At 41.2% G+C, this 27,717-nt stretch overlaps 1 protein-coding gene across 2 annotated transcripts in view; it reads right to left on the bottom strand.

The window, feature by feature from the left end:
- The window catches only part of LOC146989066 (contactin-associated protein-like 4), a 115,481-nt gene that overhangs the window by 36,042 nt on the left and 51,722 nt on the right, over positions 1 to 27,717 (bottom strand). For both annotated transcript variants that reach the window (XM_085775002.1, XM_085775004.1), the window contains exons 6-13: positions 24,028 to 24,203; positions 22,550 to 22,696; positions 20,741 to 21,008; positions 19,764 to 19,913; positions 16,036 to 16,207; positions 5,834 to 5,940; positions 467 to 586; positions 173 to 373 (exon numbers count right to left, since the gene is read on the bottom strand). In XM_085775002.1, the coding sequence (XP_085631128.1) occupies positions 173 to 373; positions 467 to 586; positions 5,834 to 5,940; positions 16,036 to 16,207; positions 19,764 to 19,913; positions 20,741 to 21,008; positions 22,550 to 22,696; positions 24,028 to 24,203 (1,341 nt within the window). The remainder of the gene's footprint in view (positions 1 to 172; positions 374 to 466; positions 587 to 5,833; positions 5,941 to 16,035; positions 16,208 to 19,763; positions 19,914 to 20,740; positions 21,009 to 22,549; positions 22,697 to 24,027; positions 24,204 to 27,717) is intronic.

Below are 27,717 nucleotides of genomic sequence, written 5' to 3'. Positions count from 1 at the left end.
ATGTTTTAGTTAGTTAACTAAATCATCGATTCTCGCCGCTCCCCTGGGGCTCCATGTATAGATCCTTCTGAAGCCCTTTTTTTCCTTCTAACTGCACGCAAACACACTCCAGAAACGGTCAAAACGTGAACACCTTCCTCCTATTGATCACCTCAGTGAGTCGCGGCCTCACCTGGCGTGTTGAGGAGGCGGGACCTCCTGCAGTGGTAGGACAGCTCCTGCTCGCAGTGCTCCGACTGGCCGAGGATGGCTGCCAACTGCTTCTCCGATGACGCGTAGTCAAAATGGGCCGAATGTCGGTGTTGCTCTGGAGACGAGTGGACTCTGGTCAGCTCAGTGTTGTTGTGCCGGATCACCATCCAGGCCCGGTCCTCTGGCGGGGAAGAGGGATATAAATACATTTGTATGAGGATGATTATAACCTTGAACTGAAACAGGAAGTACAGGTGCTGTGTTTACATGTTACCTGTCATGTTACAGTAGATGAGCTGTGGTTTGACTGGTCCGCTGCCGTCAACATCTATGTAGTAATGTCCTGAGGTGTTGCCTTTGTGTTTGTACGCCTCACATGACTGCTCGTGTGTCGCTGAGAAAGAGAGCATGACGCCAGAAGACAATCAACACGTCCTTATCGTACACACATTGTGATTTCTTGAAAATGTCAAAGGCATTATTTTTATTTTCATAAAACGTTGGAATGTTTCCATGTTGCACTTGTCAAAATAGAGAGCGCTCTGATGTGCATCTGCAAGTTTCGACAAAGGACGGCAGTGATTCAGCCAAAGTGAATACAAATAATTCAGTGCACGAAAGATTTAACACACACAGATTAGGCCTTCCACCACCAGTGATGCTTCCTATGGAGATAATGAGGAAATTATGCCAATTATCATATTATCAGTCATGTTACAAACACGTTCTTTAATCAGTACAAACAACTCTGTCTTCTACAAATTATGTTTCTGTACAACTAACCTGCGATAGCAAATGTGTTGTGTCGGAAATGTAATCACTGTCTGGATTGTATTCAGATGTACTGTGTGTTTTGAATAAGATAAGATACATTTATGAATGGAGATGATTGTGACGGATGGTGGGCTGCCACAGGATTCACATCCATGTGTGTGGTTAAAGAGTGGTCAAATGTGAACAAAGAAGCTGTGTCTGACATCAGAGTCGAGTTTCCTCTGGATTAAACCACAGCAGGTTCTTTAAGTGTCTTAACATAACCATGAAGTGAAAAACTGAAACCTTCAGTGAAGCAGTTTTCAGCTTTCATGCTCCGAGTCGTTGGAATAATCTCCCCGAGCACCTGAGTGCAGACTAAGTGCTGAAATTTTCAAACCTAAACTCAAACACACTTCTGTCCCTTTGCTTTCAATTAATGTGTTTTCTTTTTTAATCATTAGTCACTAATTATGCTCAAATTTGCTCCTTTTATTATGTTTTTCTCATTTTTGCTCATGTGAAAAAACAACAAAAACAAACTCGAACCTTGATGACAGCTACCCGTCTCTACGGTACAGCTGAATATTGCGTTGGCCTTCAGAGTGTGAATTTCAATAAAGGAAAAAAAATACACCTGACACTGCACACCTCTAATCCTAATTGAATTAGTGCTTCAGTCAAAACAAGTGGAAACAAATATCACGCAAACAACAGAAGAGCAGCTCAGGTCGAAGAGACAAAGAAACATTTACATAATAATGCAATTAAAACAGGTGAAAACTAATTATGTAAAACCCTCCAACACACACAGTTTCACACATATGATTGACGCACAATTCTCTTCTCTTCTCATGTCTTGACTGAGAAAAATCATCCAAGAGAAATGCATAGGTGAGTGTGTGTGTGTGTGTGATTAGCCCGGATCCAACCCGGGGCTGATTACACCACCCTGGTGTAGAAAGATTCAATCAATGCTTAGCTGTGTAATCAAAGCCACAATCTCTTTAAGTCCTAATTTGACTCACCTAAAACACTGTAGGCTCTCTCTAAGTTGAAATCCATTTATGTGGAAAGAACAGTCTGCCTCAGGACTCCTCTCCTCGCATGCTTTCTGCCTCCATCTCCTCTCCTCTCCTCTTTAACTTCCTCTCTCTTCATCTTTCCCTCTCCACCCCTCATTTCTCTTTTTGTTCAGTCTCTCCCATCTTGTCACTGCTTCTCCACTGTTCATCTCTGTCATTCGTTCTGATGATGCACAGGATAAAAAATGATTCTGCGGTTTGTTCCAGGACTCACATGAAGTCTTTCATCCCACTTCACATATATTTTGACCTGTGTGTATGGGGTAACAAGTCAACACCGACTGGAACAGGTGCAACACTTTTCACATTACTGTAAATGTATTATCATTACTGCGTGGTTGCTTTTAACACTAAATGCACCACATGAGAGAGTGCTATTTGAACACACATTAGTAAAGACTCTCACATTAAAAATGTTCAGTAAAGAGCCCCACAGGTCTTTTCCTCTAATGTAAGAAATATTTTGCCACTAATGGTTTAAAATGAGTTTTAAAAATACAACATTTACATTGTTTTTAGTCTGTTTAAAAAAAAAGATCCAATGTTAGCCTGGACAGACTCTTCAGCTGGCATCAAGCTGTAACTATGGTTTAGATGTAGCCTACAGCCTTTTTTGGTTTAGCATATTTTTTATATTTCACTAATTAATACATTCAAATTATAGGATTGGCCTGTGTCACTGCGATTCATTTAGTTGATTCACTATTACCCTGACACTGTTATGAAAAAAACCCACTTTGCTGGTGATGTAACACAGGTTGAATTCAACCAATAAGATTGTAGTTCCTCCCCATTTTCTAACTATATAAGAGTTAGTAAATCAAACTCTAGCTCCATCCATGCTGCTCTCTTCACTGTCATCACACCAAAAACGTACAGGGCTGAAATTGAAGCCAAGACCTGCAGATCCTCCTATGGCCACTAGAGTCTGATGGAAATGAGTCAATCCCGATAGACTATGATGTTGAAATGTCCGACTTTACAGCAGAAATAAACAAGTTCACAGCTTGGTGCAAAACAATTTTGATTCTTCATGACAACAGTACAGAGCGTGATTTTTCATGCAGATTTGAGGGGCTCTACTCTGAGTGGGTGAGTGTAGGTTTGCCACAATCCTTCATTCACCACAGTCTTCTGCTCCAAACACAAACTGGGATAGAGTCCGGTTCTGCAAAGATAACAGTGGAGCAGCCTGCTTTGAGTTTCAAAGTCACTCTCCAAGATATGGATGATGGCACACAGAGGCTACTTCCATCTATACGGACAGTCAATGGCTGCCAGTAGTTCTCCTTCACAGAGCACTGGTTGGTCTCGACTACTGTGGTCCGGCCAAACGCCAACAGCTTGGAGCAACATGGCAAGATGGTTTCTAGTTTGTGATGAGTCCATCTGTCTCACAGTGTTAAGTCATTATAAGGAGTTCTCCGAGATCTTTCCAGAACCCCTTTAAAATAGTTCTATACTGCTTTTTTGGTTGGTTTTTTAATTGCCTCTTTTTGTGAATCTGCTAATGAACTACCTCACCTGGAACCCTCAAACTTCTGAAGCCCAAACACGAGGCAAGTATAAAGAAATTCACAGCAGTTTGTGTGATGCCGTGGTTGATGCGTGTTTGTTTGAAGAGAGAAGTGGGAGAAAACTGCAGCTTTCATCTACAGCAGCGTGTCTTCCCTTTGTTCTTTCCTCGGCTTTCTCTCAGTGGATAGAGTGACACTTTCCTTCTGCAGTATGATGAATTACCAACCGGGCTATTTTTGTTAAAAATCAGCATATCAAATTTGGCCCAAACCTTCCCACACATCTCCGCAGACTTAGATATGTCACTGCATTGCCATGCCAGTTAGCGCAGTAGAGTGTATTTTACTTACATCTACTTGAAGTACAATTAGAAGGACTATGTTAAGGGATAGTTCAACATTTTGGCAAATTGGCCCATTGCCATAAACCCTATAGTTTTAGGAGTAGGTTTTTTACCTTTAATTGTCAGTGCAAGCTATTTTTAGAACAGCGGAGCAGAGCCGCGAGCTGCTCAGAGCTACGCTACGGAGGCTCATGGGATTTCTTGGTTTCCCTCATCAAACTCATCAAATACACAATCCAACAACTCCAAAACGCTCTGGTGGACAAGTTGTGACCTGCACATTCACCACGCTATGAGATAATAACAGAACGTTACGAGACAGAGTTGTTTTCAAGGTGAAATCATGCAAAACAGCTGATGCACATTCCCCGTCTGGGGCAGTTTTTCGGGAAGCAGTCTCTGCATTTGCCTCGAAAACAACTATTATGGCAATGGGCCAATTTGCCAAAATGTTGAACTATCCCTTTAAGTATTGAGAATTGCTTTAATTGCCTGTTTGTCTTTCATAGTAGATTGAGTTTAAGAGTAAAATATGGAGTATCGCATCTCAAAACTGAGACATCCAGGCACTATAGAATAGAAATCAGATGGCGGTTCTGCAAAACAAATGTTTCCCCTTTGAGAAAAGCAAAAAGATCATTTCCATGTCATTGTTATGCATTGTTGATGCTCCCGGAATATCAGAAATCACTCATCCCAGTTACAGCAATATCTATAAAGGAAATATGTTTATAAGCTCCTTTTGTCTGTGACACAGTCAGGCGGTTTGAGTGGCAGGTGTTTGATTTCAGCATGAGCCGCCGCTTCATTGTGTCCATTGGGACATAAGTGAAAAGCAGCCTTTACTCTCAAGTTCCTTTACATGCTGGTCTGGAGTTGGTTTCATGCAGACACACTCACATCACACACAAATATGCACTTCCCATCTCGGGTAAGACCGGCGATAAGGACCAATCTGCAGGTGTCACAAAGCCAAAAATAAAAGAATTTCAAATCAAATGGAAGTCTAATTTTCTCAGTATAATGAAGGACCACCAATGTGCTGATTGAACACAGCAAATTAAAGTTTTTGAAACAACAGAGAAGGGTGGGGAAAAAAGGACACAAGGAAATTAACCGTTTGGGGACATGCGGTCTCACTGCTATTAAAGCAGATGAAATGAGAACATGTCTGGAATATTAACCACTTTCTCTGAAGGCGACGCTGTCAGTCCGTTACATGTTTGTTTCTCCTACATTTGCACAGAACACAACATTGCACACAGAAGCAATATGGAAGACGATTATGGCTGCACAGTATTGCTTCTTCAATCATCTCTACAGAAAACATTTTAACTTAACCTAATGGCTTATCAGTCTCCTCTCTGACACTGTGACTGTAATCAAATAAAATACCACAAGCTGGATGTTTCCATCATAATCATAGTTTTGTTTTTTCCACAAACAGAAACTCCTGTTTTTTCGTTATTGGCTGGATTTACAGATTAACCTTTGTTTTTATGTATAAAAAAGCTCATTAACATTAGCTGCCCTAATGGCTACACTGATGACTGCTCTATAGAAAGTAAGGCACTGTAGAAAAGGTGAAGGTCTTGAGTTGATCATGCATCAACAGTGCTTGTTTGCATCACAACATTTTCAAATCAAAATCAACCAACCAATGGTCATTCAGTCAGTCACACGGCAAAATTTGCTTTAATAGGACCCTACCTGCCCAGCACCAAGTCATAAGACAGATATTTCCTTCAAAAGTTGGTGGAAACCAAAAACTGAGCTAAAATTGGACTTGCATTCATAAAGAAATAGAACCATGTCTGCTAACCCACTTTGGTTATGTCAATATTGCATTCACTGCTTATTAAGCTTAAGTGGCTGAACATAAATGAACAAACTAATAAAATAAATACTGTGTATATATCTTACAACGGGTCATGTCACTTACAGCTGTGGCAGGTGGCTCCTCTGTAGCCGCTGTTGGAGCAGTTACAGTGGAACGTGCTCCACGACTGGGTGCATCTACCTCCGTGCTCGCAGTGACTGGGGGAACACCTGGGAGACAGATAGAGACATACGGAGACAAAGAGACACAGAAGTGCATTGTCTGTCAAAAGTTCTAAGAAGTTTCTCAAGGATGTCACCATGAAAGGGAATGGGAACAGGCCTTCAGCGCACCTGACTGTTGTGATATGCAGGTGTGGGGGAGGGAGGCGAATAAAAGCCGTCTTAAGACAACAAGAGAGAAGTTTCAGTCTTTTACGAAGATTTCACAAAGCTTTTATTTACATGTCAAGAGAAACAAAGAGCCATGTTCTGTGAAGTAGCTGGTTTGAAGCATCCCTTTTGTTAGCATTGTTAACTAACATTGCATCATCTAGAGACAAAGCTCTTGAACTCTCGCCCAAGCTGTCTGTGAAAGAACAAAAGTCTTGTTGTATTATTTATTTTCATGTGTTCATGCCATAGAAAAGATATTTTATCAAGATGCAGAGTCTTTTCTTTAACATGCAGCAGCCGTTCATCCTGTGTTCCCCACAGGATGTTACTAGTAGAGGTGAGGGGAGGTCATTTGCGGTTGGGAGCCTATAACATTTAGTCAGCTGCAAGACTATTTAATTTATTGTATATTAAGCTGGGACCAAGTGCAATTAAATCAACTGTAGTTGAAAACTAATAAGCTAATTTGAGTTTGCAGTAGCATAGGGAGAACATATGACACACAGGAGCTTTACACAAACAGTGACACTAATAGAGGGGGAACTTTTTTATATATAGTTGCACATAATTGCACCATTGCAGCAGACTTTTATTTTTTTTATTTTTTTTACATCAATCAATTCTAGTTCACATATTTCCATGTAGAGTAAAACAAAAATATAAGTTTTTTTTTCTTTTTTTCCCTATACAATCCCAGAGAGAGGGACAGTCTCAACACGAATACCTATGTTAATTACTGTAGGCCAATTTTTCCATTATATCACTGCAGCTTGGGTTCAAGTTTATTTCCTTTAATCTTATACATTATAGCCAACACTAATAAGCTACAGTGTTGGTTATAAATAAGAAATGAACTTGGAATCATTTAGAATAATAATGTGATAAAAAGTGAAGTGTTGTGTGAAGACGCTGCATAACTCATTGGGCGACTATCAGATATGAAAATTAGCTGCATGACTCGCACACACCCTATGCATGTTTGTCTAGACTTTTTCTTTTTTAAACTGCCTATTAGGGTTTGCAATTTCTCCAACATGACACAGACAATTGCACAAGAGTGTCCTTTCCCCTCCCTTGGGCTGACTTATTCTTATCATTACTATTATCAAAATCAACTTTATTTTGAACAGGACTAAGAAATACATATCTGAAATAAAACAAAGAAATCTTATTGTAAAAAACAAATTAAATTTTGAAAACATAATAATTAAAAAATCTGTCTTATCAGGAGCTTATCTTGTCCTATCACTACATTAAAGCAGAAGTAAGTGATATATTTGTGTTAATATAAGTCTTAAATAGTTATATCTTCCGACAGCAATCACTTACATAGAGTGTTTGGTCTGAAACACGGGTCTGTCAGTCACTCTGCTCTGCTCTGAGCCGAAGAGAAAACATTTATCGTATCCTACAGTTTTTTATCCAATGAGGAGAGAGAACGGCATGCAGGGCTGTGTGTGCAGCCAAGGAACGCCGTGAATGTGGCGACGTAGGGACGAGGACTGTTATGGTGCGTTCAAGGAAACTCGTATTTTTCCGACCGTGAAGTGGTACCAGTTCGATCTGGTACGAGTTCACCGGTCGGAAGTTACGAGTGGCCGTTATAGTGACTTTCACCGGTAAAGCAGGTCGGAAAAACACAAGTGGGTTGCCTGAAACGCTACAAAGTCGTAAGTTGTGACTTGAAGCTGTAATTTACGATTTCAAAAGCCTGCCTGGAACGCAGCATTAGCGAAAACGACCGGACCACTTACTTCTGCTTTAACTAACTAATATCTTCAAAATAATAATAATTTTGTGGACAGCTTGTTGAATTGCAATATACTTATACTTTGTTGGATTTTCTCTTCAACACCATTGCATAAAACCACCCCACAGATCATACCTCAACACCAACAAATACAAAATAGGCAGTGGTGAAAGTTCAGAGTGCATTAGCAAAAACGTGCAAAAAATGTTGCTGCAACCAACAATACATACGATTCTCACAGACACAGTAGTCAGATACACAACAGTGTGAAGATGTATAGAGTTACAGGTTCATCAGGCAAAAGCTGAACTTAACAGCAGGTCTTCTATGTCTGTTGAACCCTAACCCCTCAACTTATGCCTAATATTCACCATTGTAACTACTTAAGTAGGTAGACATGCAATCATGGCCAGGCACAGCTAAGGTACCCAAAAGTCTGCAGCACTGAGGAATTAGGAAGCATCAGTGGTGCAGGATGACAGGAGGGAGAGGGTGGGAATGAGGAGGTGAAACAGAGGGCCAGTTTGGGGGGGGGGCGTGGGGGTTGCTGAGGTGAGCAGCAGTGAGACGGTGGCAGTGACTGGATATTGACTCTGTTTGGACGTTGAACCAGTGAAATGAGGTCAGGGGCCTGTTGCTAGAGGAATCACAGTGTGTCACTCAGTATAAAAGGAGAACTGGCTTCTTATTGCTAAGGTGACTTAATAAACAAAACTCTTCTTCTCTTCATTTCCTCTGTTCTCCCACATCCCAGTCTTGTCCTGTTGTATTTTAGTCAAGATCTATTTTCAGTCCCACCATGTGTTTCACTGTTTAGGTAGGCATTCATATATACACCGTTCAATATCAAGGTCTAAATATAACACCTGCAACAATAACTGCTCTGAAGTGTATCATGTTGAGACCATGCCCCAACATCCAGGGCTGAGAAATGAACAGCAGTTCTTCGCCACTTGAGGCTTCTTCACAACAACTGCACAGCTGTGAATTTTTCCACTCTTTTAAATTTCACTAACTTTTTTGGATTAGTCAGCAGTTAGGATGAATCATGCCCATGAGTTTCCCAAAAGTGCTCCACAGAAACCTGTGGGTGCCGTCACTGAGGCTTGCCTCTATGTTTGAGACTGCTACATCACAATAAGGCTTAAAGGGGAAGTATGCAAGATTTTTACCTTTACTAACAGCTTTGGAGTAATTGTGGTGGTTAAGTTACTTGTTAAAGGGAGAATGAAGGCTCTCTGCCTTCTACCTAGCGTATCTCAGCTGAAAACCACCCTTACAAGATTAGTGCCTCCGACCCCAGTGTCCCTGATCTTGTCTCGGTGGCACCGCAACAAAAACAAGCCCCATAATTCACAATCTCTTGTTTATGACAGATAATATATATATATATATATATTATATATATATCATAAAACAAACATGATATATAAGGTTATCCACTGCTCCATGGATTGCCTTCTCGTCAGCTTCATTGAAAACAAATGCACATGGCCAGGAAGGGGAGGGAGGAGGGTTAGCAAAACACTGACAAAGCATCAGATTGGCATAGTTCCCCTTTAAAACCAGATGTGTTTATTTCTTTCCATTGAAAAAAAGCCCCATTCCAAAGTCATTTAGTATGCAGAGAGAAAAGGAGATGGGAAGCTCAGTATGTACTGTATAGGAACCATTTATATAGCAATAGTATAATTAGATACTTTAAAAACCTCGGCATTGTTAGCATCAATATACTGTATCATCCTGGGATCAAATATTAATTTGTAATTTGATGTGCAAAAACAGAAAAGAAAAACTAATCGAAACAAAAACTTCCTGTAGAAGCCACACCCTCTTCTGAAGCAGGCCACTCCCACCTCTGCTTTAATTTGAATACAGACACAGATAAATGAGCTGCAGGTCCAGCACACGACCAACCCGCAGTTTTCCAGCAGACTTTTTCTTCTAGCGAGCTCCAGGATGAATGGCCAGAGAACATTTCTTGTTCACTCACCACTTTATCTTCATTGAAGGGGCAGACAAGAAAAGCGAGTAGACAAATGCTTTGCATGCACCCACTTTGCCGGGTTTTCTCAAAATCCACTTTGTCCTCCCTCCCACTGCCGACTGCAAAAGTTAGGGGCGAGGGGGGGGGCACAACTTTACTTGGCAACAGCCATCTGCAGCCACAGTAGGCAACTCTTTCCAGCAGTGTTGGAGGAGTTTTCTGTCATCGTCTCAATATCCAGTTTGCTTTCAGCGGCCTGCTGCCACATACAGGGAAAATAACAGAAACGCTCAGAAACACAAGCCTGCGATAGACTGTAGCCTGTATTGCCAAAATCTCTTATAAATCTTTCCAGGGCTAAAAAGTTCCCATTTTGTCCTCTGCACATCTCAGGGGCAGGAACTTCTTAAGCTTGACTAACAAATGGCAATGCAACGTGACAGTGTGCTGCAGCAGAGCTCAGATCACAAGACTCCAGGATGAGCTGAGAAAAGAGACTTTAGTTTCTTATCTAAAAGTTTCTAGCGCGGTGTGACAGTGTCCTATAACGCAGCCTGGATCACAGGGCTCACATTCAATCTCCACCGGTTTCTATTACAGCCTCTGGCTAAACCAACACGACACAGCTCCTCCCCCCCGATACGCACACTATTACTGGACCAGGTGGACCAGGATGTCCCACAAAGACTTCAAATAACTGCAGTGAGCGAGGGGGCGAGAGGAGAGGTGTGTATTTTTATCCTTTCACACAGCCCTGCTCCTGCTAATGGATACACAGCCATATCACACGCACACACTAGGGCCCGACCGATATGGATTTTTTGGGGCCGATGCCGATTATTATGAAGTTTTAAAATTGTATTACTATAATAATATATATTATATAATATATAAATTAGGGCTGCCTGGTCGAACAAAAAATCATTAGCCGACTAAAATTTCATTGGTCGATTGGTTGCATGAAAAAAAACAAACATTTGAAGCCCTGTCTTGTCAAAATGAAGTCAAAATCAATATGGGCTTTTATTTTGAAGGGCCAAATACAGGAAGTCATGACACATGATACTTTTTTGTTGTTGTTTTTTTTACACGGCACGGCGTCTCTCTCTCTCTCTCTCTCTTTTCAATCAAAAGCGATCAGCGGTTGCTGCCGTGCCCGGCACCGTGTCACAGCGCTCACCGGCGGTCAGTCTCACAGCAGTGTCACGGAGCAGAGACATGATAGTCCCCGCCAGTGTTGCCAGGTGTACGATAATTATCGTATTTGTACGATAATTTGGCCCTCTGTACGATGTACGATCAATAATCCCAAAAAGGGCCAAATGTACAATAATTTGACCATTTCGTGAATGTGTGGTTGTAATCAGCCTGCTGCAAGTATCTGCCAGATGTTTTTTGTGAACCCTGAAGGCATCTGTTCCCATGTGACAAGTTTCCAGCCAATCACGAGTGACGTTCATGCGTTTGTCTCAGAAAAACAAGCATGATTGGCTGAATGGTCAGCTGCGCCCGCCCCATGAGACGTTCAGGTCGAGGTCGGGTCCAGAAGTCAAGCAAGCGAAATTCAAAACAGAAGAAAGCAGGGAAAATGAGAGCCCCTGAAGGAGACAGTAAGGCCCTTGCACACTGAGTTGTTGTTGTTTTTTTGTCCGAAACCGCCGCACGTTTATTCGACATCATGTCATATTGATCATGACTCTGAAATTTCGTTCGTCCATCCGTCCGTCCGTGTGTGTGTGTGTGTGTGTGTGTGTGTGTGCGTGCGCGTGCGCCTGCCAGCCGCTGTTAAGGATCAAATTGGTTCTTTTTAATGTGTGGCTTCAGGAGAGCTAAAGATCTACCACCATTAAAATAAACTGTGTGATAATAATTAGGTCTATTTGCTCTTGAGGATTGGATGACCAAACATTTTATTTTTCTCATTTTATTTCCCGACAAGTTAGATGACCACAAAATCATCATCATCATGACGACTGTAAAAAAAACTGGTCAGGACTGGGGGTACTGACGTTGTAGGCTACTGACGTTACAAAGCCGAGTGACCATAGAATGCTATTATTCACTAGAGTGACTATAGTGCATCAGCATATTTGACTATAGTGGATCAATAGGCTTGTTATTTTGGTTATAAAAGGTGTACGATAATTTCCCTCAAAATACGATAATTTTATGCCTCTGGTACGATAATCCTACATTTCCCACCTGGCAACGCTGGTCCCCGCTGCAGTCAGAGTCCCGCACCGCTCCACACCGCGGACCCCCCCACCCGTCACACAGCCTCAGCTCAGTCACTCACCCTCATCTACTGTGTTTATTGGTGATAAATGCCGGTATATAACGGTAAAACCCGACCCCGACCGGCTTGTTGAATCTCGGACCCAACACGGCCGGAGACGAGCATTAATTAATTAATTCACAACCCGACCGCGGTAAAAAAAAAAAAAAAAAAGGGAAACAGAAAGCCAGTGGCAACACTGGTTTTGAGACAGATCAGTCACTCTGCTGTGTGCTGTGACTGAGGTGGTAGTGGATGGAGTTTGTCATGAGGTCGGCGCCGGTGCGGGGGAATCTTTTCAGAGTAAAACCAAGTTTTATTCCCTGCATTTTATTCCTGAAAATATCGGCAACAATCGGCGAGTTTTGGCCGATTACCGATTAGTCTCAAACGGCCTATAATCGGCCGATTTAATCGGCTCGCCGATAAATCGGTCGGGCCCTAGCACACACACACACAGTCAGACAGGGAGAGTCTGGGAGCGATACAGGTGTGTGAGGGCTAAGATGTGAGCCACCGATCACACAGAGCGACATGTCATGACGTCAGTGCTGTCAGACAGACAGAGACACAGACAGTGAGACACAACAAGAGGAGTGGACCTCTCAGTGACCCGCATGTTTTTTTTTATCTGAGAGAGTGTGTGTGTGTGTGTGTGTGTGTTTTGACAAGGTGTATTATTAAGTTGTCGGGAACCTGACAGAAGTAAAGAGGTCAGAACTACTGGCTCCTGACAGCTTCATCTGTCTCTCTGCGACGACACACACACACACACATAAGAGAGACATCGGTAGGAGGGGGTGGTGAGTTCTGGAAAGCACAAGTGTCCTAAAGGTGTCATTAGGCTTCAAACAAAGTGCTGGTGTGATTATAGAACAATGTCCGACTCTCCAATGTCAGACTTCAGGTCTATGTTATGTCTACATATTTCTTGTCCTTTGGATCCTCTTTGATGTGCTTCATAGAACATTCAGGGATCAAAATATGAATCCAAACTAAAGTATACAAAACACTAGGGTGGGTAAATGTTTTGGAAATGCTCATCCTTGGGACAGTGGGAAAACCCAAACACTCATTGAAGGAAAAATGAATCACTTCCACCCGTGACTTATTTCACCTGTAGGCTCCAGGCAGACAGGGCTAATGGTGCTGTATCCCAGAGGAGGTTGTCATCCAACGTCTGCCCCCCTCGGGGTGTTTACTGTCTGTTATAGTCCCTGTATCCTATATAGAGATAACTATGGGAATAAATACAATGATTGGCATCTCTGCAGATGACACAGGCCTAATGAGGCTGGGTGGAGAGGTCAGTGCTGGGGCAGCTGCTAAAATGAAAAAAAAAAACATGATGCATCGTTCACAGATAAGGCAGTTATTTCTTCTTCAGCCTCAATTTAGATCTCAGTCTATATCAGATTTATAGGATGATGGTGAAATCTTGTGCAGAAATGCTTCACTTGCAAGTTACTATAACACTCCTATGACTCATCTTTGCATGAAAAGGTTGGTTGTTCCTCTGTGTCCAAAAGTTGTGGTTTGCAACAACAAAGCCCTGACTGAAAAACTCTTGGTTTAAACCACTGGACCAGATTACAGCCAGACTAATGACTGAGTTTAAAAGAAATGGAGCTCACTACAAAACACTTGAAAATGAAGTCTTTGGAACGACTTTCTTGATCTGTGACTCTTTAACTTCTGTCTGTATCTGTTTAAGTGATTCTAAAATTATTACTTGTATTTATGCGCTCGTTTTAACTTGATGTCAGTTTAAACTAGTATTTTTTCCTACTCAACATCATTATAAAGGAAGGAATGACCTTCAATGATCTTTTAGTTTCAGTAAAGATATATTAAGTGGTGAGAGGACCTGAAGAGCATAGCAAGCCTCTTACTGTAAACAGCAGCTGAGCCCTGGGGTGCTCCACCTAAAGTCTGCTCTCTTCAGGAAAACTTGGTAAGAACCCACTTCCCATTTCTGGCTTCGATAATCACCTGAAATGAGTAAGGAGATGAAATACATTTCCCCCTCGCCGCTAATTAATCCACTTAGCTGCACACGCAGCAAGTCTTTCAGCCTCTCCTCAGGAACGCAGTTAGGTGTAGCTGCTGCTTTAAGACGCTGAGAATGGGAGTTTCATATTAATAAATGGCCACTGTTGCTCTATTTCCAATCCTTGGTTTCAAAGGCTGGCTCCTGAGCCTCAGGGAGGGATTTCTTTCAATTTGATCTTTTCATTCTGTGTTATAAACAAGTGATTTAGCCCCCCCTGAGAGATGGTTCAGATTTGGAAATTTATATAACTCTGCACGGAGGGAAGAGTGAGGATTATAATACATTTAAGTTGTCCTCCTCCAGAACTTGTACAGAAGTAAAACATCTCAGTCAGCAGGTTGTCACATACATCACAGGTTTCTCTCTTTTTCCCTTTCATCTTGCTGTAAGGTGACAGTTAACGAGAGCAGTATTTTATACCTTTCCAACACCTCAACACTTGCAGAGCTTTGGTTGTGAATGTGTTTTAAATCTTTATACATGTCCATCTGAGAGCTGTAGAACAAAAATGTCAAATCAAGCAAATGTGCATCAACCGATTTATTTATCCAGCTCAACACAGATATTAGTCATTAAAAAAAATCAAGACCAATATCTGAGCTGATGTGTTGGACATTTGCAGTATAAGCGTCAAATTTTGTAGTAACACAAACACCAACACCTGTTCTCCGAGTCGTTGTTCGCTGCTGCCAGCTCACCACACACACAGAAATAATCTACTGTATATATAAAAAATAATCCACCAATGTCTCTTATTCTATACTATACTATTACTTTATCTGGCAATCACATCAGGCAAAACACACATTCTGATACCGACCCCTTTGTGTAAATATAATAACTTATCTATATATAAACATGCAGAGGTGCATATGCAACTAGTCCATAAGGGCTTTCACTCTGAAATGGGAAACCATACGAGACATCACATCATAATGATCATGAATCTCCATGTCTCACTTTTCTATTATCAATTTAATCAGTTTGTTAGGTTAAATCTACCACATACTGGTTTTGTCTCCTTCTAACAGCTCTGGTACAGGATAACACAGATGATATTATATGTTTTTATTACTCTAAAAAGCCAAAACCAACAATATAGATATCTATTTCTAACAACAGCTGTGTGACATGTCTAACATAAGGAGTAATGGCCCAGGGGAGTATACAGTACTCTTCATACTGTGGCATTTTCTACAGTAGGTGTCTCATTGACGTGTTTGTGAAAGTTTCTGGAGGAATAACTTATTCCACACGATCAATTTATTGTTGTTTTTAATGGAATCTGCTGATAATATCACCAGACCAGACTTAAATCCTGATTGTCTGGTTGTCTGCTGTTTCAGAGTCAGGGAGTGACAAATGCCAAGTCTAATTAATTAGCCTTGTTAACGACAGTGTTTTTGTGTTGAGGTCACTTCGGCACATCGACTGTCTCCTGTCTCTATCTCTGCTCTGGAGTCCTCGTCTGACTAAGACAGCAACTAATGAAATTAAAATTTCCATCTGTGTATTTTATTGAGCATGGTGAAAGGAGAAACACTCTGTGGGCAATGCATTTAGAATATGAATGTGTGCTCCAGAGCGAGAGTGAAATGCAAATAAATCACAAACTGAGTATTTATTCCTCGCACTGTTTTCATAAATCCTGAAATGACTGCGAAAACCACTTTGAACCCAAATAATGCAAAAAGCAGAGGAACTCGGCATGAGAATTCAACAAGTTCAGGCACAGTCAAGGAAAGAAATGAAAGCGGACGGGTGTCATGACAAGTACGTGCTGTACAGTATGTGGGAATATGGGGCTCCTGGTAACAGCAGTAAGGAAAATTAATTCTTATAGTTTAATAATTTTGGAGACTTACCTGTCGATGATACCGCACATATCGATCTGCAGGTGGCTGTAGTTTCCCAGCAGCCTTTGTTGTACTTTAATCAGGTCCACAGTTTGGTCGTCCAGAGTCAGGAGACGCATGCAGCCCTGGAACGTGTCGAAGGGGTTCCTGCAGTCCTGACTGCTCTGCTGGGCGGGGCAACCTGAACAGTGGGGCAAATGTTAAGAGTTAGGATCAGAATCAGACTTTATTTGTCATTGCACAACAGCACAACAAGATTAAAAGATAAACCTTAAAGTGCAACCACACATAGAAACAAGACAGACAAAAACAGTAAAGCAATCAGTGCCGACATTCAGTTATTCAACAGTCAATTTGATCAGTATGCGTATGGATAAAGTGACAGTGCAAGTGCATTGATGCCTAGCAGGGTAAAATATGGGAGTATATGTATAAAAATATAAAAAGTAAATACTGTAAATAAGAGATATGTATAAAGCCATAGGCTATCAGTTCATGTTTGCCTTCAGTACTGTGATGGCTTTGGGGTAGAAGCTGTTAATAGATGGATTCAACTGCTGCTTTTCTGGACTTACTAACCAACAATGAATTTGTCTAAATTAACTTTAATTAAATCGGTAGATCAACAGTGCAATCTAAAGAAAATCCTATTTACATATCCCATCCTATCCATATTTATATTATATCAAAAATACCTACTTTTCCTTTTATCTAAGCACAGTTACTGTATTTACATTTTATTTTTATCCTTTTCTTTATACCTTTGTAATTTCCCCCTAACTGAGAGAACTACTTTCACTTGTCATCTGCATATAAACCATAAACCAAAGCATTAAGAGTCAGATTAGTATTGTTGTCATTCTAAAACACCAGTAACATAAATTTAAATGTCATATTCTAATTTCCATTTTTCTGTCGGAACAGATATCTTGCATTATGTAAAGTGATATTTCCACACCTGTTTTGATTATATGGTAGGTCCACAGAGAAATGCACACAGCCTGTATTCAGAAACTGAGCCTTAAAACCATCTGTCAGGACTTCCTGTCACTTTGGGATGTCACAACAAAACAGTCATGAAGCCCCGCCCACCTGGACCCCACCATCTAATATTACAAGATTTGGTTTCTCCGAGTCTTTCACCTGAAATATGCTCTTCTATTTGTATTCCATCATTCAGAAAACAATCAGCCAATCAGAAGAGAGTAGGCTCTTAACCTTTCCCCTGATTGGCTGGCACTGACCTGCTGTTACTAGAGCTCCAGAGTCAAGCTGAGAGAGGAGATGCAAATGTGTAGATTAGATGATGTTTAGTTCTTACAACTTCTTTTTATGGATCAACACTTCAAGGAAACCACCAGGGAAGTGCAAAGTATGTGACCTTTAATAGAAAGTGTCAAAATGTGATGTTCTATAGGGGTTACACCTCATGTTAATGGGGTGTTAAAAGTTAATCACATGAGTCCCTGACTGCCAAACTGAGAACAACACTGAATGTTTTTAATCTCAACCCACAAATTGAAAATGAATGCATATAACAAAATGGCACAGGATGACAGATGTCACTGCAGAGATGAACATACGACCAAACTGAGCAATCAGGAAGTGAGAAACTTTCGGAAAGACTGTCAATCCTATGTGTGGAGGAAACCAGATGACGAACAGTTCGATCTCAGCTTTTCTCAGAGTTGTGTGTCACAGTCTGAGTTCAGATCAGTAAAGAGCTGCAGTGATGTTTCTTCTTCTGGAAGTTTCTCCCATCTCCACAGTCCACAGAGCATCTCTGAGTCACCATCTGGTTCTTGGTCACCTGTCTCAACAAGACTCCTCAGTCACTGTTCAACCTGCTCAGGCCCAGTCCTGGCTGGGCTGCCACAGTTCACCTGTTTTCTCTTGGGAACTTTAAATGCAGCAGAAGTATTATTTTTTTATGTTCACAGATCTGTAGCTGGACACTGTCCTGTCTCTGAGCTCTGCAGACTGCTTCTTGGTGTTTCTGCTCTGGTGTGCATCGTCAGCTGTGAGGTCTTATATAGACGAGACTGAAGTTAAGAAACATCTCAAAGATCCTGAATCCTGTTTTCACTTTAGTAATTGAGTCTAAATTGATGAGGGAACAAATGAATAATGACAAGATGTAAAAAAAAAACATGAAGGCGTCTGAATACTTCCCGAATATCTTTTTTGACGTAGACCTGTCACTTAAAGCCTGCGTCTGTGAATCAGCTCCATGTCTCATCCATCAGTGATTGACGATGCTTTCAGGTGGATCGTGGATGGGAGAAATCTGTAGCCAAATACAGCGCTGCTGATGCTGCTGCTGCAGGCTCTGCAGGCTCTAATTACAGTCAGCCCATCAAGCGCACAGTTCGACACCTCCCAGCAGAGGAGGGGGGAAACGATGACTCACTGTTTATTGTCACTTTGAATTTTCGCTGCTCAAAAGAAGATTTTGTAGGAGTCGTTTTCCTTATGGCAGCGACAATGACATACTTAGTCATTGTCACAGCACACACACTTAGTCACAGCATCTCTAGCTATCATTTCACTTCAGTGTAATTCCTTAGAGTTGTCAAGCCCACAGTGATTTGTCTTCCTCCATATGAAGACTGTGGTGCGTTTGAACTGCTCACACTTAAAATTCCCCCGGTTTGGCATTCATGAGCAGAATAAAAACATCTGTTAAATGTTCATTACAAGCTATAGTGTACTTGTAAGCAGATGTGAGTGCTTGTTAATGCACTTGTCTGAAAGTGTACCGTCTCCTGTGTGCATTCATAAGTAGAGGCTGCTGTATAAACAGACAGTGACTGAACCTTACGCTAATTCATAGCTGCGACCTGCCGAGGTACAGGACAGACTCTAAAAGACTGTGTTGTTGTATAAGTATAAATTATGTCTTCATAAGAGAAGTAATAATTGTTGCGAACATGCTGTACATTAATTAACACTTAAAATGTCACTGTATCAGCTTCAAACTAAATTACAGTGCACTATAGCCCATGCTTTCTTAATGGGGATATTAAAATGTTACTGTTGAATGTCCATGTGACGCACTCTCTAGAATAACCAATGAGATGTATATGGCAGCTTACTGTAAACATCTGCAGCATACATTATGGCTTAATTTGTGTATGAGTGTACGAGTGCATGACTCGGAGGGTGAGAAAATACACAAACCTCGCAGATAAAAGGGATGGTGGTGGGAGAGAGATGGGGATGTATATGCAAAAGGAAAGAAAAAGAGGGAGGAAGGAAGATGATCTGAAGAGAGGAAACGTCAAAGAGAAAAAGAGGAAGAAGAGGAGGAGGAGGAGGAGGAGGAGGAGGGAGGATGAGCCTAAGCAGCTTTATGACTTCATCTCTCTCTGGAGGGGAGTTTGTGTGGGGTGGAGGGGAGGACGGGGTGGGGGGCTCTAAACCTCCACAGGAGATCTGTGATGATAATTATTACCTGAGCACCTCCATGAATTTTAACCAGCTCTAAAAATGTCCTTGTCAGCAGTTTTCCATCCTCGCAGCCAAATATTTCAAGAGCAGTTTATGATATTTAACAAGAGGAGGCTCTTAGTTGAAGAAACATACCATCTGTCCTCAGGTGTGGCGGCGTCTGTGACAGGAGTTTCTGTCTGTACACGCGGCTAATGAATAGAAACAGAAAATAGAAACAGCACACACACACACACACACACACACACACACACACAGCAGCAGCTCAGGTCATAATGTCGTCTCACCACCGAAGAAGAGCTGGCTGTCTGCAGTCAGAGGGAGGGGGATGCTGGTGTGAGCGGTGGCGCCTTCGTCTTTGTCCACCGTGATGCTCAGACGGTCCTGTATGGAGGTCATCTCCACCGAATGCCACTGACCGTCATTCAGACCTGAACCTAACAACGCACATTCACACATGCAAATATTGATCTATTTTTATAATCTATTTATAATTGCCAGCTAAAATACTGAGCTCACTTCTTTTACAAAGTCAGTGTGGATGACGCTCAATGCAAATAAGGAACAGTCTGTCAAACACATTAGTGCTGCATATTGTAATATAAACTGTTGTAAAAACTGTGAATAGTTTTAAATAGTTCATGGCTTTGTTTTTCATAATGCCTATAATTGTTTTTATCTTTCCACAGTACCTGTATCCGAGGTCAAAGTTCAGCTTAAAGGAATAGTTCACCAAAAAATGAAATTCAGTCATTATTGACTCACCCTCATGCTGATGAATACTCTGGAGTAGTTTTTTATTCCTCAAAGTGCATCTGGAGACCCAGGAGGCCGGTTCATAGTCCAACCAAATCCTTATCTCATATAGTCAATAGCGCCCGACACAAAAACGTCCATAAAACTACCTTGTAATATTCCTCCATACTATTCATCCGCTGCAATCCAAGTGTCCTGAAGGGATATAGTCCAGAGTTTACTCGAAACAACATAATTTAGGACATTTTTACAGCCTAAATAGTCCTGTATTGAATTTGCCTGGGGCGCGCTCTCACAACACTCATGTAAAGTTTTCGTTGGACTACGAATCCCCCTCCCGAGTCTCCAGATGCACTTTGAGGAATAAACAACTACTCCAGAGTTCATCAGCATGAGGGTGAGTCGATATTGACTGAATTTCATTTTTTGGTGAACTATTCCTTTAAACATACAGTATGAGAACAAATAGAAAGTAACAGAGGTGATGCAGGATCATGGTGGTACCCACCTGCGCTGAGCTCCAGCGGGGCTCGGCCCGCCTTACTGATCCGTAGACGGAGTCTGGCCTCACCCAGGTACAACCAGACGGCGCTCTGCAGCTGAGGTAGGTCAAAGGTCAAGAGCAGCCCCGCCTTGTTCCACGTCCTGAACTGCAGCGCTACGGCGAAAACCCCCGACGACCACGACGTCAGCCCGGGCAGCTGCAGGAAACCCTCGGAGTCGGTGAACGTCACGGCGACTGAAACAGGCTCAGCACAGGAAAAGGTCACATTGCCCTGAGAGAGAGAGGGAGAGAGAGAGCAACGATTATGAAAGAGATGATAAAACATGAATATTCATCAGTTGCAGGGGGCTGACTCAGTTTAACTTTATGTCACAGAGGTCTCATCAGCAGCTCCCCGAGAAAAGACACCTGTATTAACATATTGATATGAGCTGAGCGGCTAAAACAAGCTGCAAAAAGCTGAAGCATCAGGGTCACAAAGCATTTGCACCCACTCTCACTGTTTGAGGATGTTAATCCCAGCTTGGCTCGGGGGAATAGGACACCAAATATAAACAGATTTAAAGCTGTACTGGAGCAATTTGTTTTTAGATTCCATAAACATTAGCATGACTGAAATCTACACAGTGCATTATGAAAAATGAAAACTGAAACAAAGACATTCGGATTATTCAAAAAGGGAACACGATGTAAGTTAGATGCGAACATGAAATTCAGCATGAAAAAACTTTTCTGTGGTGATTTATGCACTACAATGAGCTGTTTTCCATCTCTCCCTCGACCTTGACTCTTCTCCAAACTTCTCATTTTCATTCTCTACATCCTTTCTTCATTTTTCTTCTCCTCTCGTTTTTTTTTCCCTTCTTTGCTTTGGGCTTTGCCACTTTCAAAATGTGGACATGATGATAATGAAGGACATTATGGTGATGCTAATGACAACGATGATGATGATGATGACACATATAAAACTAAAAAGCATGATGATGATGCAGATGTTGAAAATGATGATGATGATGATAATAATAATCATGGAGGTGACCATGAGCATAATGATGACACTGATAGACCGAAAAGGGAAAAATTAGGAAAGAGGAGAAAGAACACAAAAAGTCAAAAAGTGAATGACAATCTTCAACTTGTTCCCAAGTTTGTATTTGATTGGTCTCCTGATAGAGATAGTTAACAACTGAGGATCCACAGGATGAACACCGTTAATTACCTGCATGATCGAGAGATACAATTACAAGACTTTGTCATGAGATAATGAGACAAATTTGTGTCTTTGTTGACTACTAACTTGTATTGGGTCATTTTGAGGAAAATAAGCTGCAGAAAAAAAGATATGTTTCTTAGTCCAGTTACCTTAGAAATGAATATATGTTGTATGTTTTGTTTGACTATTTTAACACTTGTAAAGATCCAAGTCAAGTAATTAGCAATAACTGTAAACTCTCAGTCTTTAAAACTATATTACAGTAGATTGCCTTGTCCCTATTAAAAAAATACAACACTTTGCTTTCGTTGTTTAGAAATAGTGAAATCCTTTCACAACTAAAAGTTAAGAAAACATAACTCTGCTGCTCCATCTGAACATGTGTGATGTGTACTGAAGGATCATGTGAAGGCACCACTTTGAGTCACAAGTCAAACACTTTGACAATAAAAACAGGCGTTTTATTTTGCCTAATACAACCCACTCATGTCACTCGCCCACTTTACCCACTTAATAACTCAACAATCACAACTTCTTCCTTCCTGTAAACTTTGAAGGGCTGATTTCACTGTCATAACATACAGTATATCATCACTTACCACCATTGACACCTGGTGGTTTTTCTGTTTAGCCAGGTTCAACAGGCCGAGGTCATTGTAAAGAAGGTTTTCCAGGCAGCCGTGGAAATTCCTGTTGGACAAGATAGGTTTCTGCAGCCCATGGCTCTGGACGGCTCCAACACTTAGCTGCAACACACAAGAAAATAACACATGTGGTAGATGCAGTCACTAAAAGCATGAATACTATCAGTTTACCTTCAGAGCTTTCAAAGCCAAGACTGTAGAGTATTTGATTGACAAAGCAAAGTGCTTCAGTGCACTTTGATAGCAGGAACGAAAAAGAATTGCCTAGAGACCCTCTCTTCATTCATAAGGTAAATTTCATGAGAATATGGCTGATATCTAATGTGTAAGTACATCATTAGAATATGTGACATGCCTGTGAGCCAATAAGTTAATTATAGGTGATGAATTTATTCTTTTATGTCTTAAATAAACATTATTTCACTCTGGTACCAGGAAACATCAGAAGCAGCAGAAAGTCTGAACCAGCCTTTTACACCAAAACTGCTGCAAGGATAAAGCCACGAAGACAGTGGTGACTGTGTTAATTGGGGTTAGGACGTAATTAAGGAAAAAATGGCCAGAAAGTTTATGACACACATTCCCAAACTTCTTAAATCGACTCTGCTACAGTAACTTTGGCACGCTGCTGCACAACCACAGTACGCAGCCACCATTTGTTTCATCCACATGGTTTTTATTGCTTTCTCACAACCAACGAAATATCAACAGATGGACATTACTCACCGAGACGCTTATAGCAAACTCTCACAACATGTTGCAGCTTGATGACAAAACACTCGTTAGCAGATACGGGCTACTAATGAGTCATGATGCTGCAGTTAAGCTGAGCAGCTGAGACCAGAGAAGACTCACTGATAAAAATGTTGGTTCATGCTCTTACTAAAGCAGATTTTCAGGGTGAAGTGGACATTTTTGTACATTTCAATAAGAAATCCAACAGGTTCTGAAAAAAAAAAAACCTCAGCAAGATGAGATTAGAAAAAAAGTACATCTAGTTGCTAGGTAACTGATATAAAAGTTGATAACCAGTGCTGGATTTCCTAACCTGAGATAAGACGGGTTGAAGTGAGATAAGATAGGAATCAGACAGTTAGCTTAAGATTTTGTCTGTAAAACCAGGTTGGGAAAAAAAAATCCTATTTCATGGTCCTCCTAACTTAACCGAAGATTTGAGACTTAGGATGGGATGTTTCTGTAATAAAACCCCAGATGAGTTAACGGATATTCAGACACTATACATAACAGTGTACTGTAGATGTTAGTGATTGAAGGTGGAAGTGGTCTGATAATAAACCAACAGGAAGTCAAGCTACACAGCCGCCATATTCCCTACAGTACAAAAGTGTAACCTCTGTGTGGCCAGACTGCAAATGTTACATCATAAATAAAGCATCACAATAATAAAAAACGACTTTTTGTGTCGTATTCACCTGGTGAATGTCCCAGTGGCTGAGCTCGGCTGGAGTGTGAACCTGCTGTGTGTTTTTATCCACGGAGAGGTTGAGGTGAGTGCTGCGTCGCTCCAGCTTCAGGTGGTGCCAGTGCTGGTCGTCCAGCAGACTGCCCACGGCGACGAGGAGTTGGCCACCAGAGGATGAACTCATACCTGCATGGACAATCAATCAATCAATCAATCAATTACATCATCACAATGCCGAATTTGATCATCACTGATACAGATTTTCTGCTGAGGATCTTTAAAGGTGAATACTTCAAAGACACGTCAAGGTCAGCCCACCGCGTGATTCTCTACATAATACATTTTTAACAAGGACAAACATGCTTGAAAAGATCCGTTTAAAGATGCGTCTTATTTCTGGCAGCAGGAAAACCTCAAAGGCTCATGTTTGATTTATCAAAACGTCACGGAGACGTGGCAGCTTCAGTGGAACATTTTCATCTTTGTTTCAAAGGAGGAGCAGGTCACAGAGGTCACCCGCTCTCATTAGAGCAGCACCTATCTGTATGCTGGTGGGGAGGAGCGTGGGGCGTGAAACATGATGATGCTGCAAGAAGAGAGCAGGACGTAATTAACGACAGAACGGGTGGATCCATCTCTGCATCCGCAAACATGTAGAGAGAGAAAAGATGGAGAAAGATGTGCTAACTTATTAATTATGAAAAACATTTTCTTCATGACTGACAGAGAGACAGACAGAGACTGTGGTTTTGATAACAAATTTTTTTGAAAACAAACATATGTATGTAAAAAAAAAAAAGCCTCAATTTTGGCTGCCTCTACCACATGGACTAGTTTCAAGTTACACGCCTGCTGTCATATGAAATGTCTTAAAGGGACTACGAGGAGTTTTGGAAAGCGAAGTGTTTTCACACTACGTTTCCCATGAGCCTCCGCGCGCATGGTGAAATTCTTGGAACGGCGAAAGACAGGCGAACATTTGCCAAGAATGTTTTCAAATCAAGAATTGAAGTCAGAGGTTTGAAGACGATCAGATCGTAGTTCCGACCATAAACGGCGATTCTGCGGCATTATTCCCATGACCCGCCGGGCAGCGTCCACGAAACTGAAAGTAGGAAATGCTGGGCGAGTCGACTAAATAATAATAACAAAATAACGATAAAGACAAAACGATATATTTATCGAAAACGGACCCATTAACAAATGTGGGTAACGTAGATTCATCCACATTAATATAAGACTCTTTTATAACCAAAAGCAAACTCATCGTTGTCCCTTTAACTGCTGTTTGAGGCTTCAGGAATAGATAAAAAGTTTTCTGAGGTCACTGTGATCTTGACTCTTTGACCCCCCCAAAATCTAATCAGTTCATCTTTGATTCCCTTGAGGAGCTCTGGAGATATTGTGTTCACACGGCCGCAGTCATGTTTTCTGAGATCACCTTGACCTGTGGCCACCAAATTCAAATGAGTTTTTACTTGTGACAAGGTGAAGATTTTTACCAAATATGAATAAAAGAGGGAAAAAAATACCTCACAGAACAGACTCCGGCACAAAAACAACGTTTAATGGTCGCAACACCTCAATACTGTGACCTTCTTCAAGCAAACCAAATATGAATAAAATCCCTCAAGACGTTATGGAGGTGTTTCCAAATCTGTGTATTGTAAGGTCACCACGCCCTTGACCTTTAACCGCCAAGTACAAATCAGTTCATCCTTGCCTCACATCGTGTCCACATGTCCCATTCGTAAGTTAGGACAACCTGAAAACAATTCCCACCTCTGGATCTGGCTTTCACTGGCATGAAGCCATAAAAAAAAAAGAAAAACAAACCCTCAAACTTCTCCTTTAACGACGCGACCGTTTAACGAGGTGACATATTTCATTACAGGCCGTACAGGTGGAAATAGAGAGGGTGAGATCAATGAGAAGTCTGAGGGAAACAATTATAGAATCACTTAACTTTCCATCACGAAATGCCCTCTACTCTCTGTCACTCTTAATATTCCCCTTCCTCTTCCTCTTCCTCCTCCTCCTCCTCCTCATCCTCCTCTCCTGCCTGTTGGTGAGGAGCGAGTTTCCTCAAACGCGCTGTAGTCATCTCGTCCAGACGGAGGAGAGTGCAGCTGTGTTACTCTGCAATAACAGTTTGATTTATCCACAGTGAAATGACTAGTATTGAACGTTGTTGTCTTAAAGCTGAGGAGTCTGTGCTGAACACTCCACTCTGCTGCCCAGGAGTGCGCCGGTCCAGACAGCTCCCCGAGGCAATATCACCTAATCATATTCTGTTTGCTATTCCATTATGGCTCCTCGCTCGAGCTCTAAATCTGTTTATGAAGGACGACAACGACAGGTCTTATCTGGAGACACACTGTTATAATTGTTTCAGGATTTCAGCGTCACGTGGTGCCGGTATTTGAAATACAGCTTGACTGTAAAAAATAATGTACTTCCTCCATTCCACTTCTCAGCTTTAGTCACAGTTGGGAATAGAGTTTATTACCATAAAACAAACTCTGGAGAAAAGGAAGCAAAGCAAAACCAGAAAAAAAAAACATGTTGATAAATCGCACAAATAAACACTGCAAAGTGAATAAGATGTGACATGAATACATAACAATTAACGACACGCAGAGCAGAATGAACCTTGCATGACAAGATGAAGATCGACAGCGCTCTTTGGGACCTAAATTGGATTAGTATTAGCATGCTCAGCACGAGAACGCTAACAACATGCTAATCCTTAGCAGGTTGGTTTGCCTTATTTTGATGCTCCTTGTTGTTCAATAAAAGATGTTCATAACGCTGAACTGAGGAAATCAGTTTTCAAATGATTAACATGAGCGGCATTCACAACAGTTTAATTAACCCACCCATCTATGGACACGTGCTGCATCCATAGATACATCTACAACTGCTGAAGCTAGTTTGTTGGGCATTTAAAATAATAGACAGTAGCAGGTAACAGGAGGATTTTTCAATAAAGCGCCTGATTTTTTTTCATTAAGTATTACTGGATTTGTTTTTCATATGAAATATGATTTTCATTCAACAGCTGTAGTCATATACAGAATATAGCCACAATTAAATGTCTGGATATAATACTCTCATAACTGAATCTACCAGAACAAAACCACCAAAACCAATTATAACTAAGGTCAGCCATGCAGCCTCATAGCAAAACCATCCTCATTTCCAAATGTCCGCATGTGCCACATCAGAATGAGTCATTTTTGTATTTTTGAAATGCAGCATACTTCATGTTCTCTAAATAAAATCTCCATACAGTATATTTTTACTGTGCCGTTTTTTTCCAAATTCAGCATATGACACATTAAAGTATTGAAATAAATGATCTATCTCAAGTTTGAAATGTCTGTGGCTCTACAGTGGTGCAATAATTAAATTAGTTTGGGAGCGGTGTGGAGCTGGTAATGGAGTCATAGAAGGAGGTTCAAGCTAAAAAAAAAAAAAGAAGAACAAATTCATTTTATCTGTATGAACTGAACTTTGGTTTCTTTTAAGTGTGAAGGGGCCAAACACAAAGGCTAATATCCATTATTAGTTCTGCAGGTTGTGTGTTACTGTAGCTACAGTGTTGTAGTGGGTGAGCAGCATACCCGTAGCTGGTTTCCTCTCTCTGTGTCTTTTACCAAAGTCCTTCTAGGCTCAATATTAGAACGTCTCTGCTTTT

This window comes from Trachurus japonicus, chromosome 4 (assembly GCF_045865225.1).
Source record: "Trachurus japonicus isolate A0001 chromosome 4, Traja_1.0".
In the NCBI taxonomy this organism is placed as follows: domain Eukaryota; kingdom Metazoa; phylum Chordata; class Actinopteri; order Carangiformes; family Carangidae; genus Trachurus; species Trachurus japonicus.
Note: the sequence above shows the minus strand (reverse complement) of the source record. Positions and strands in the feature narration are given on the sequence as shown.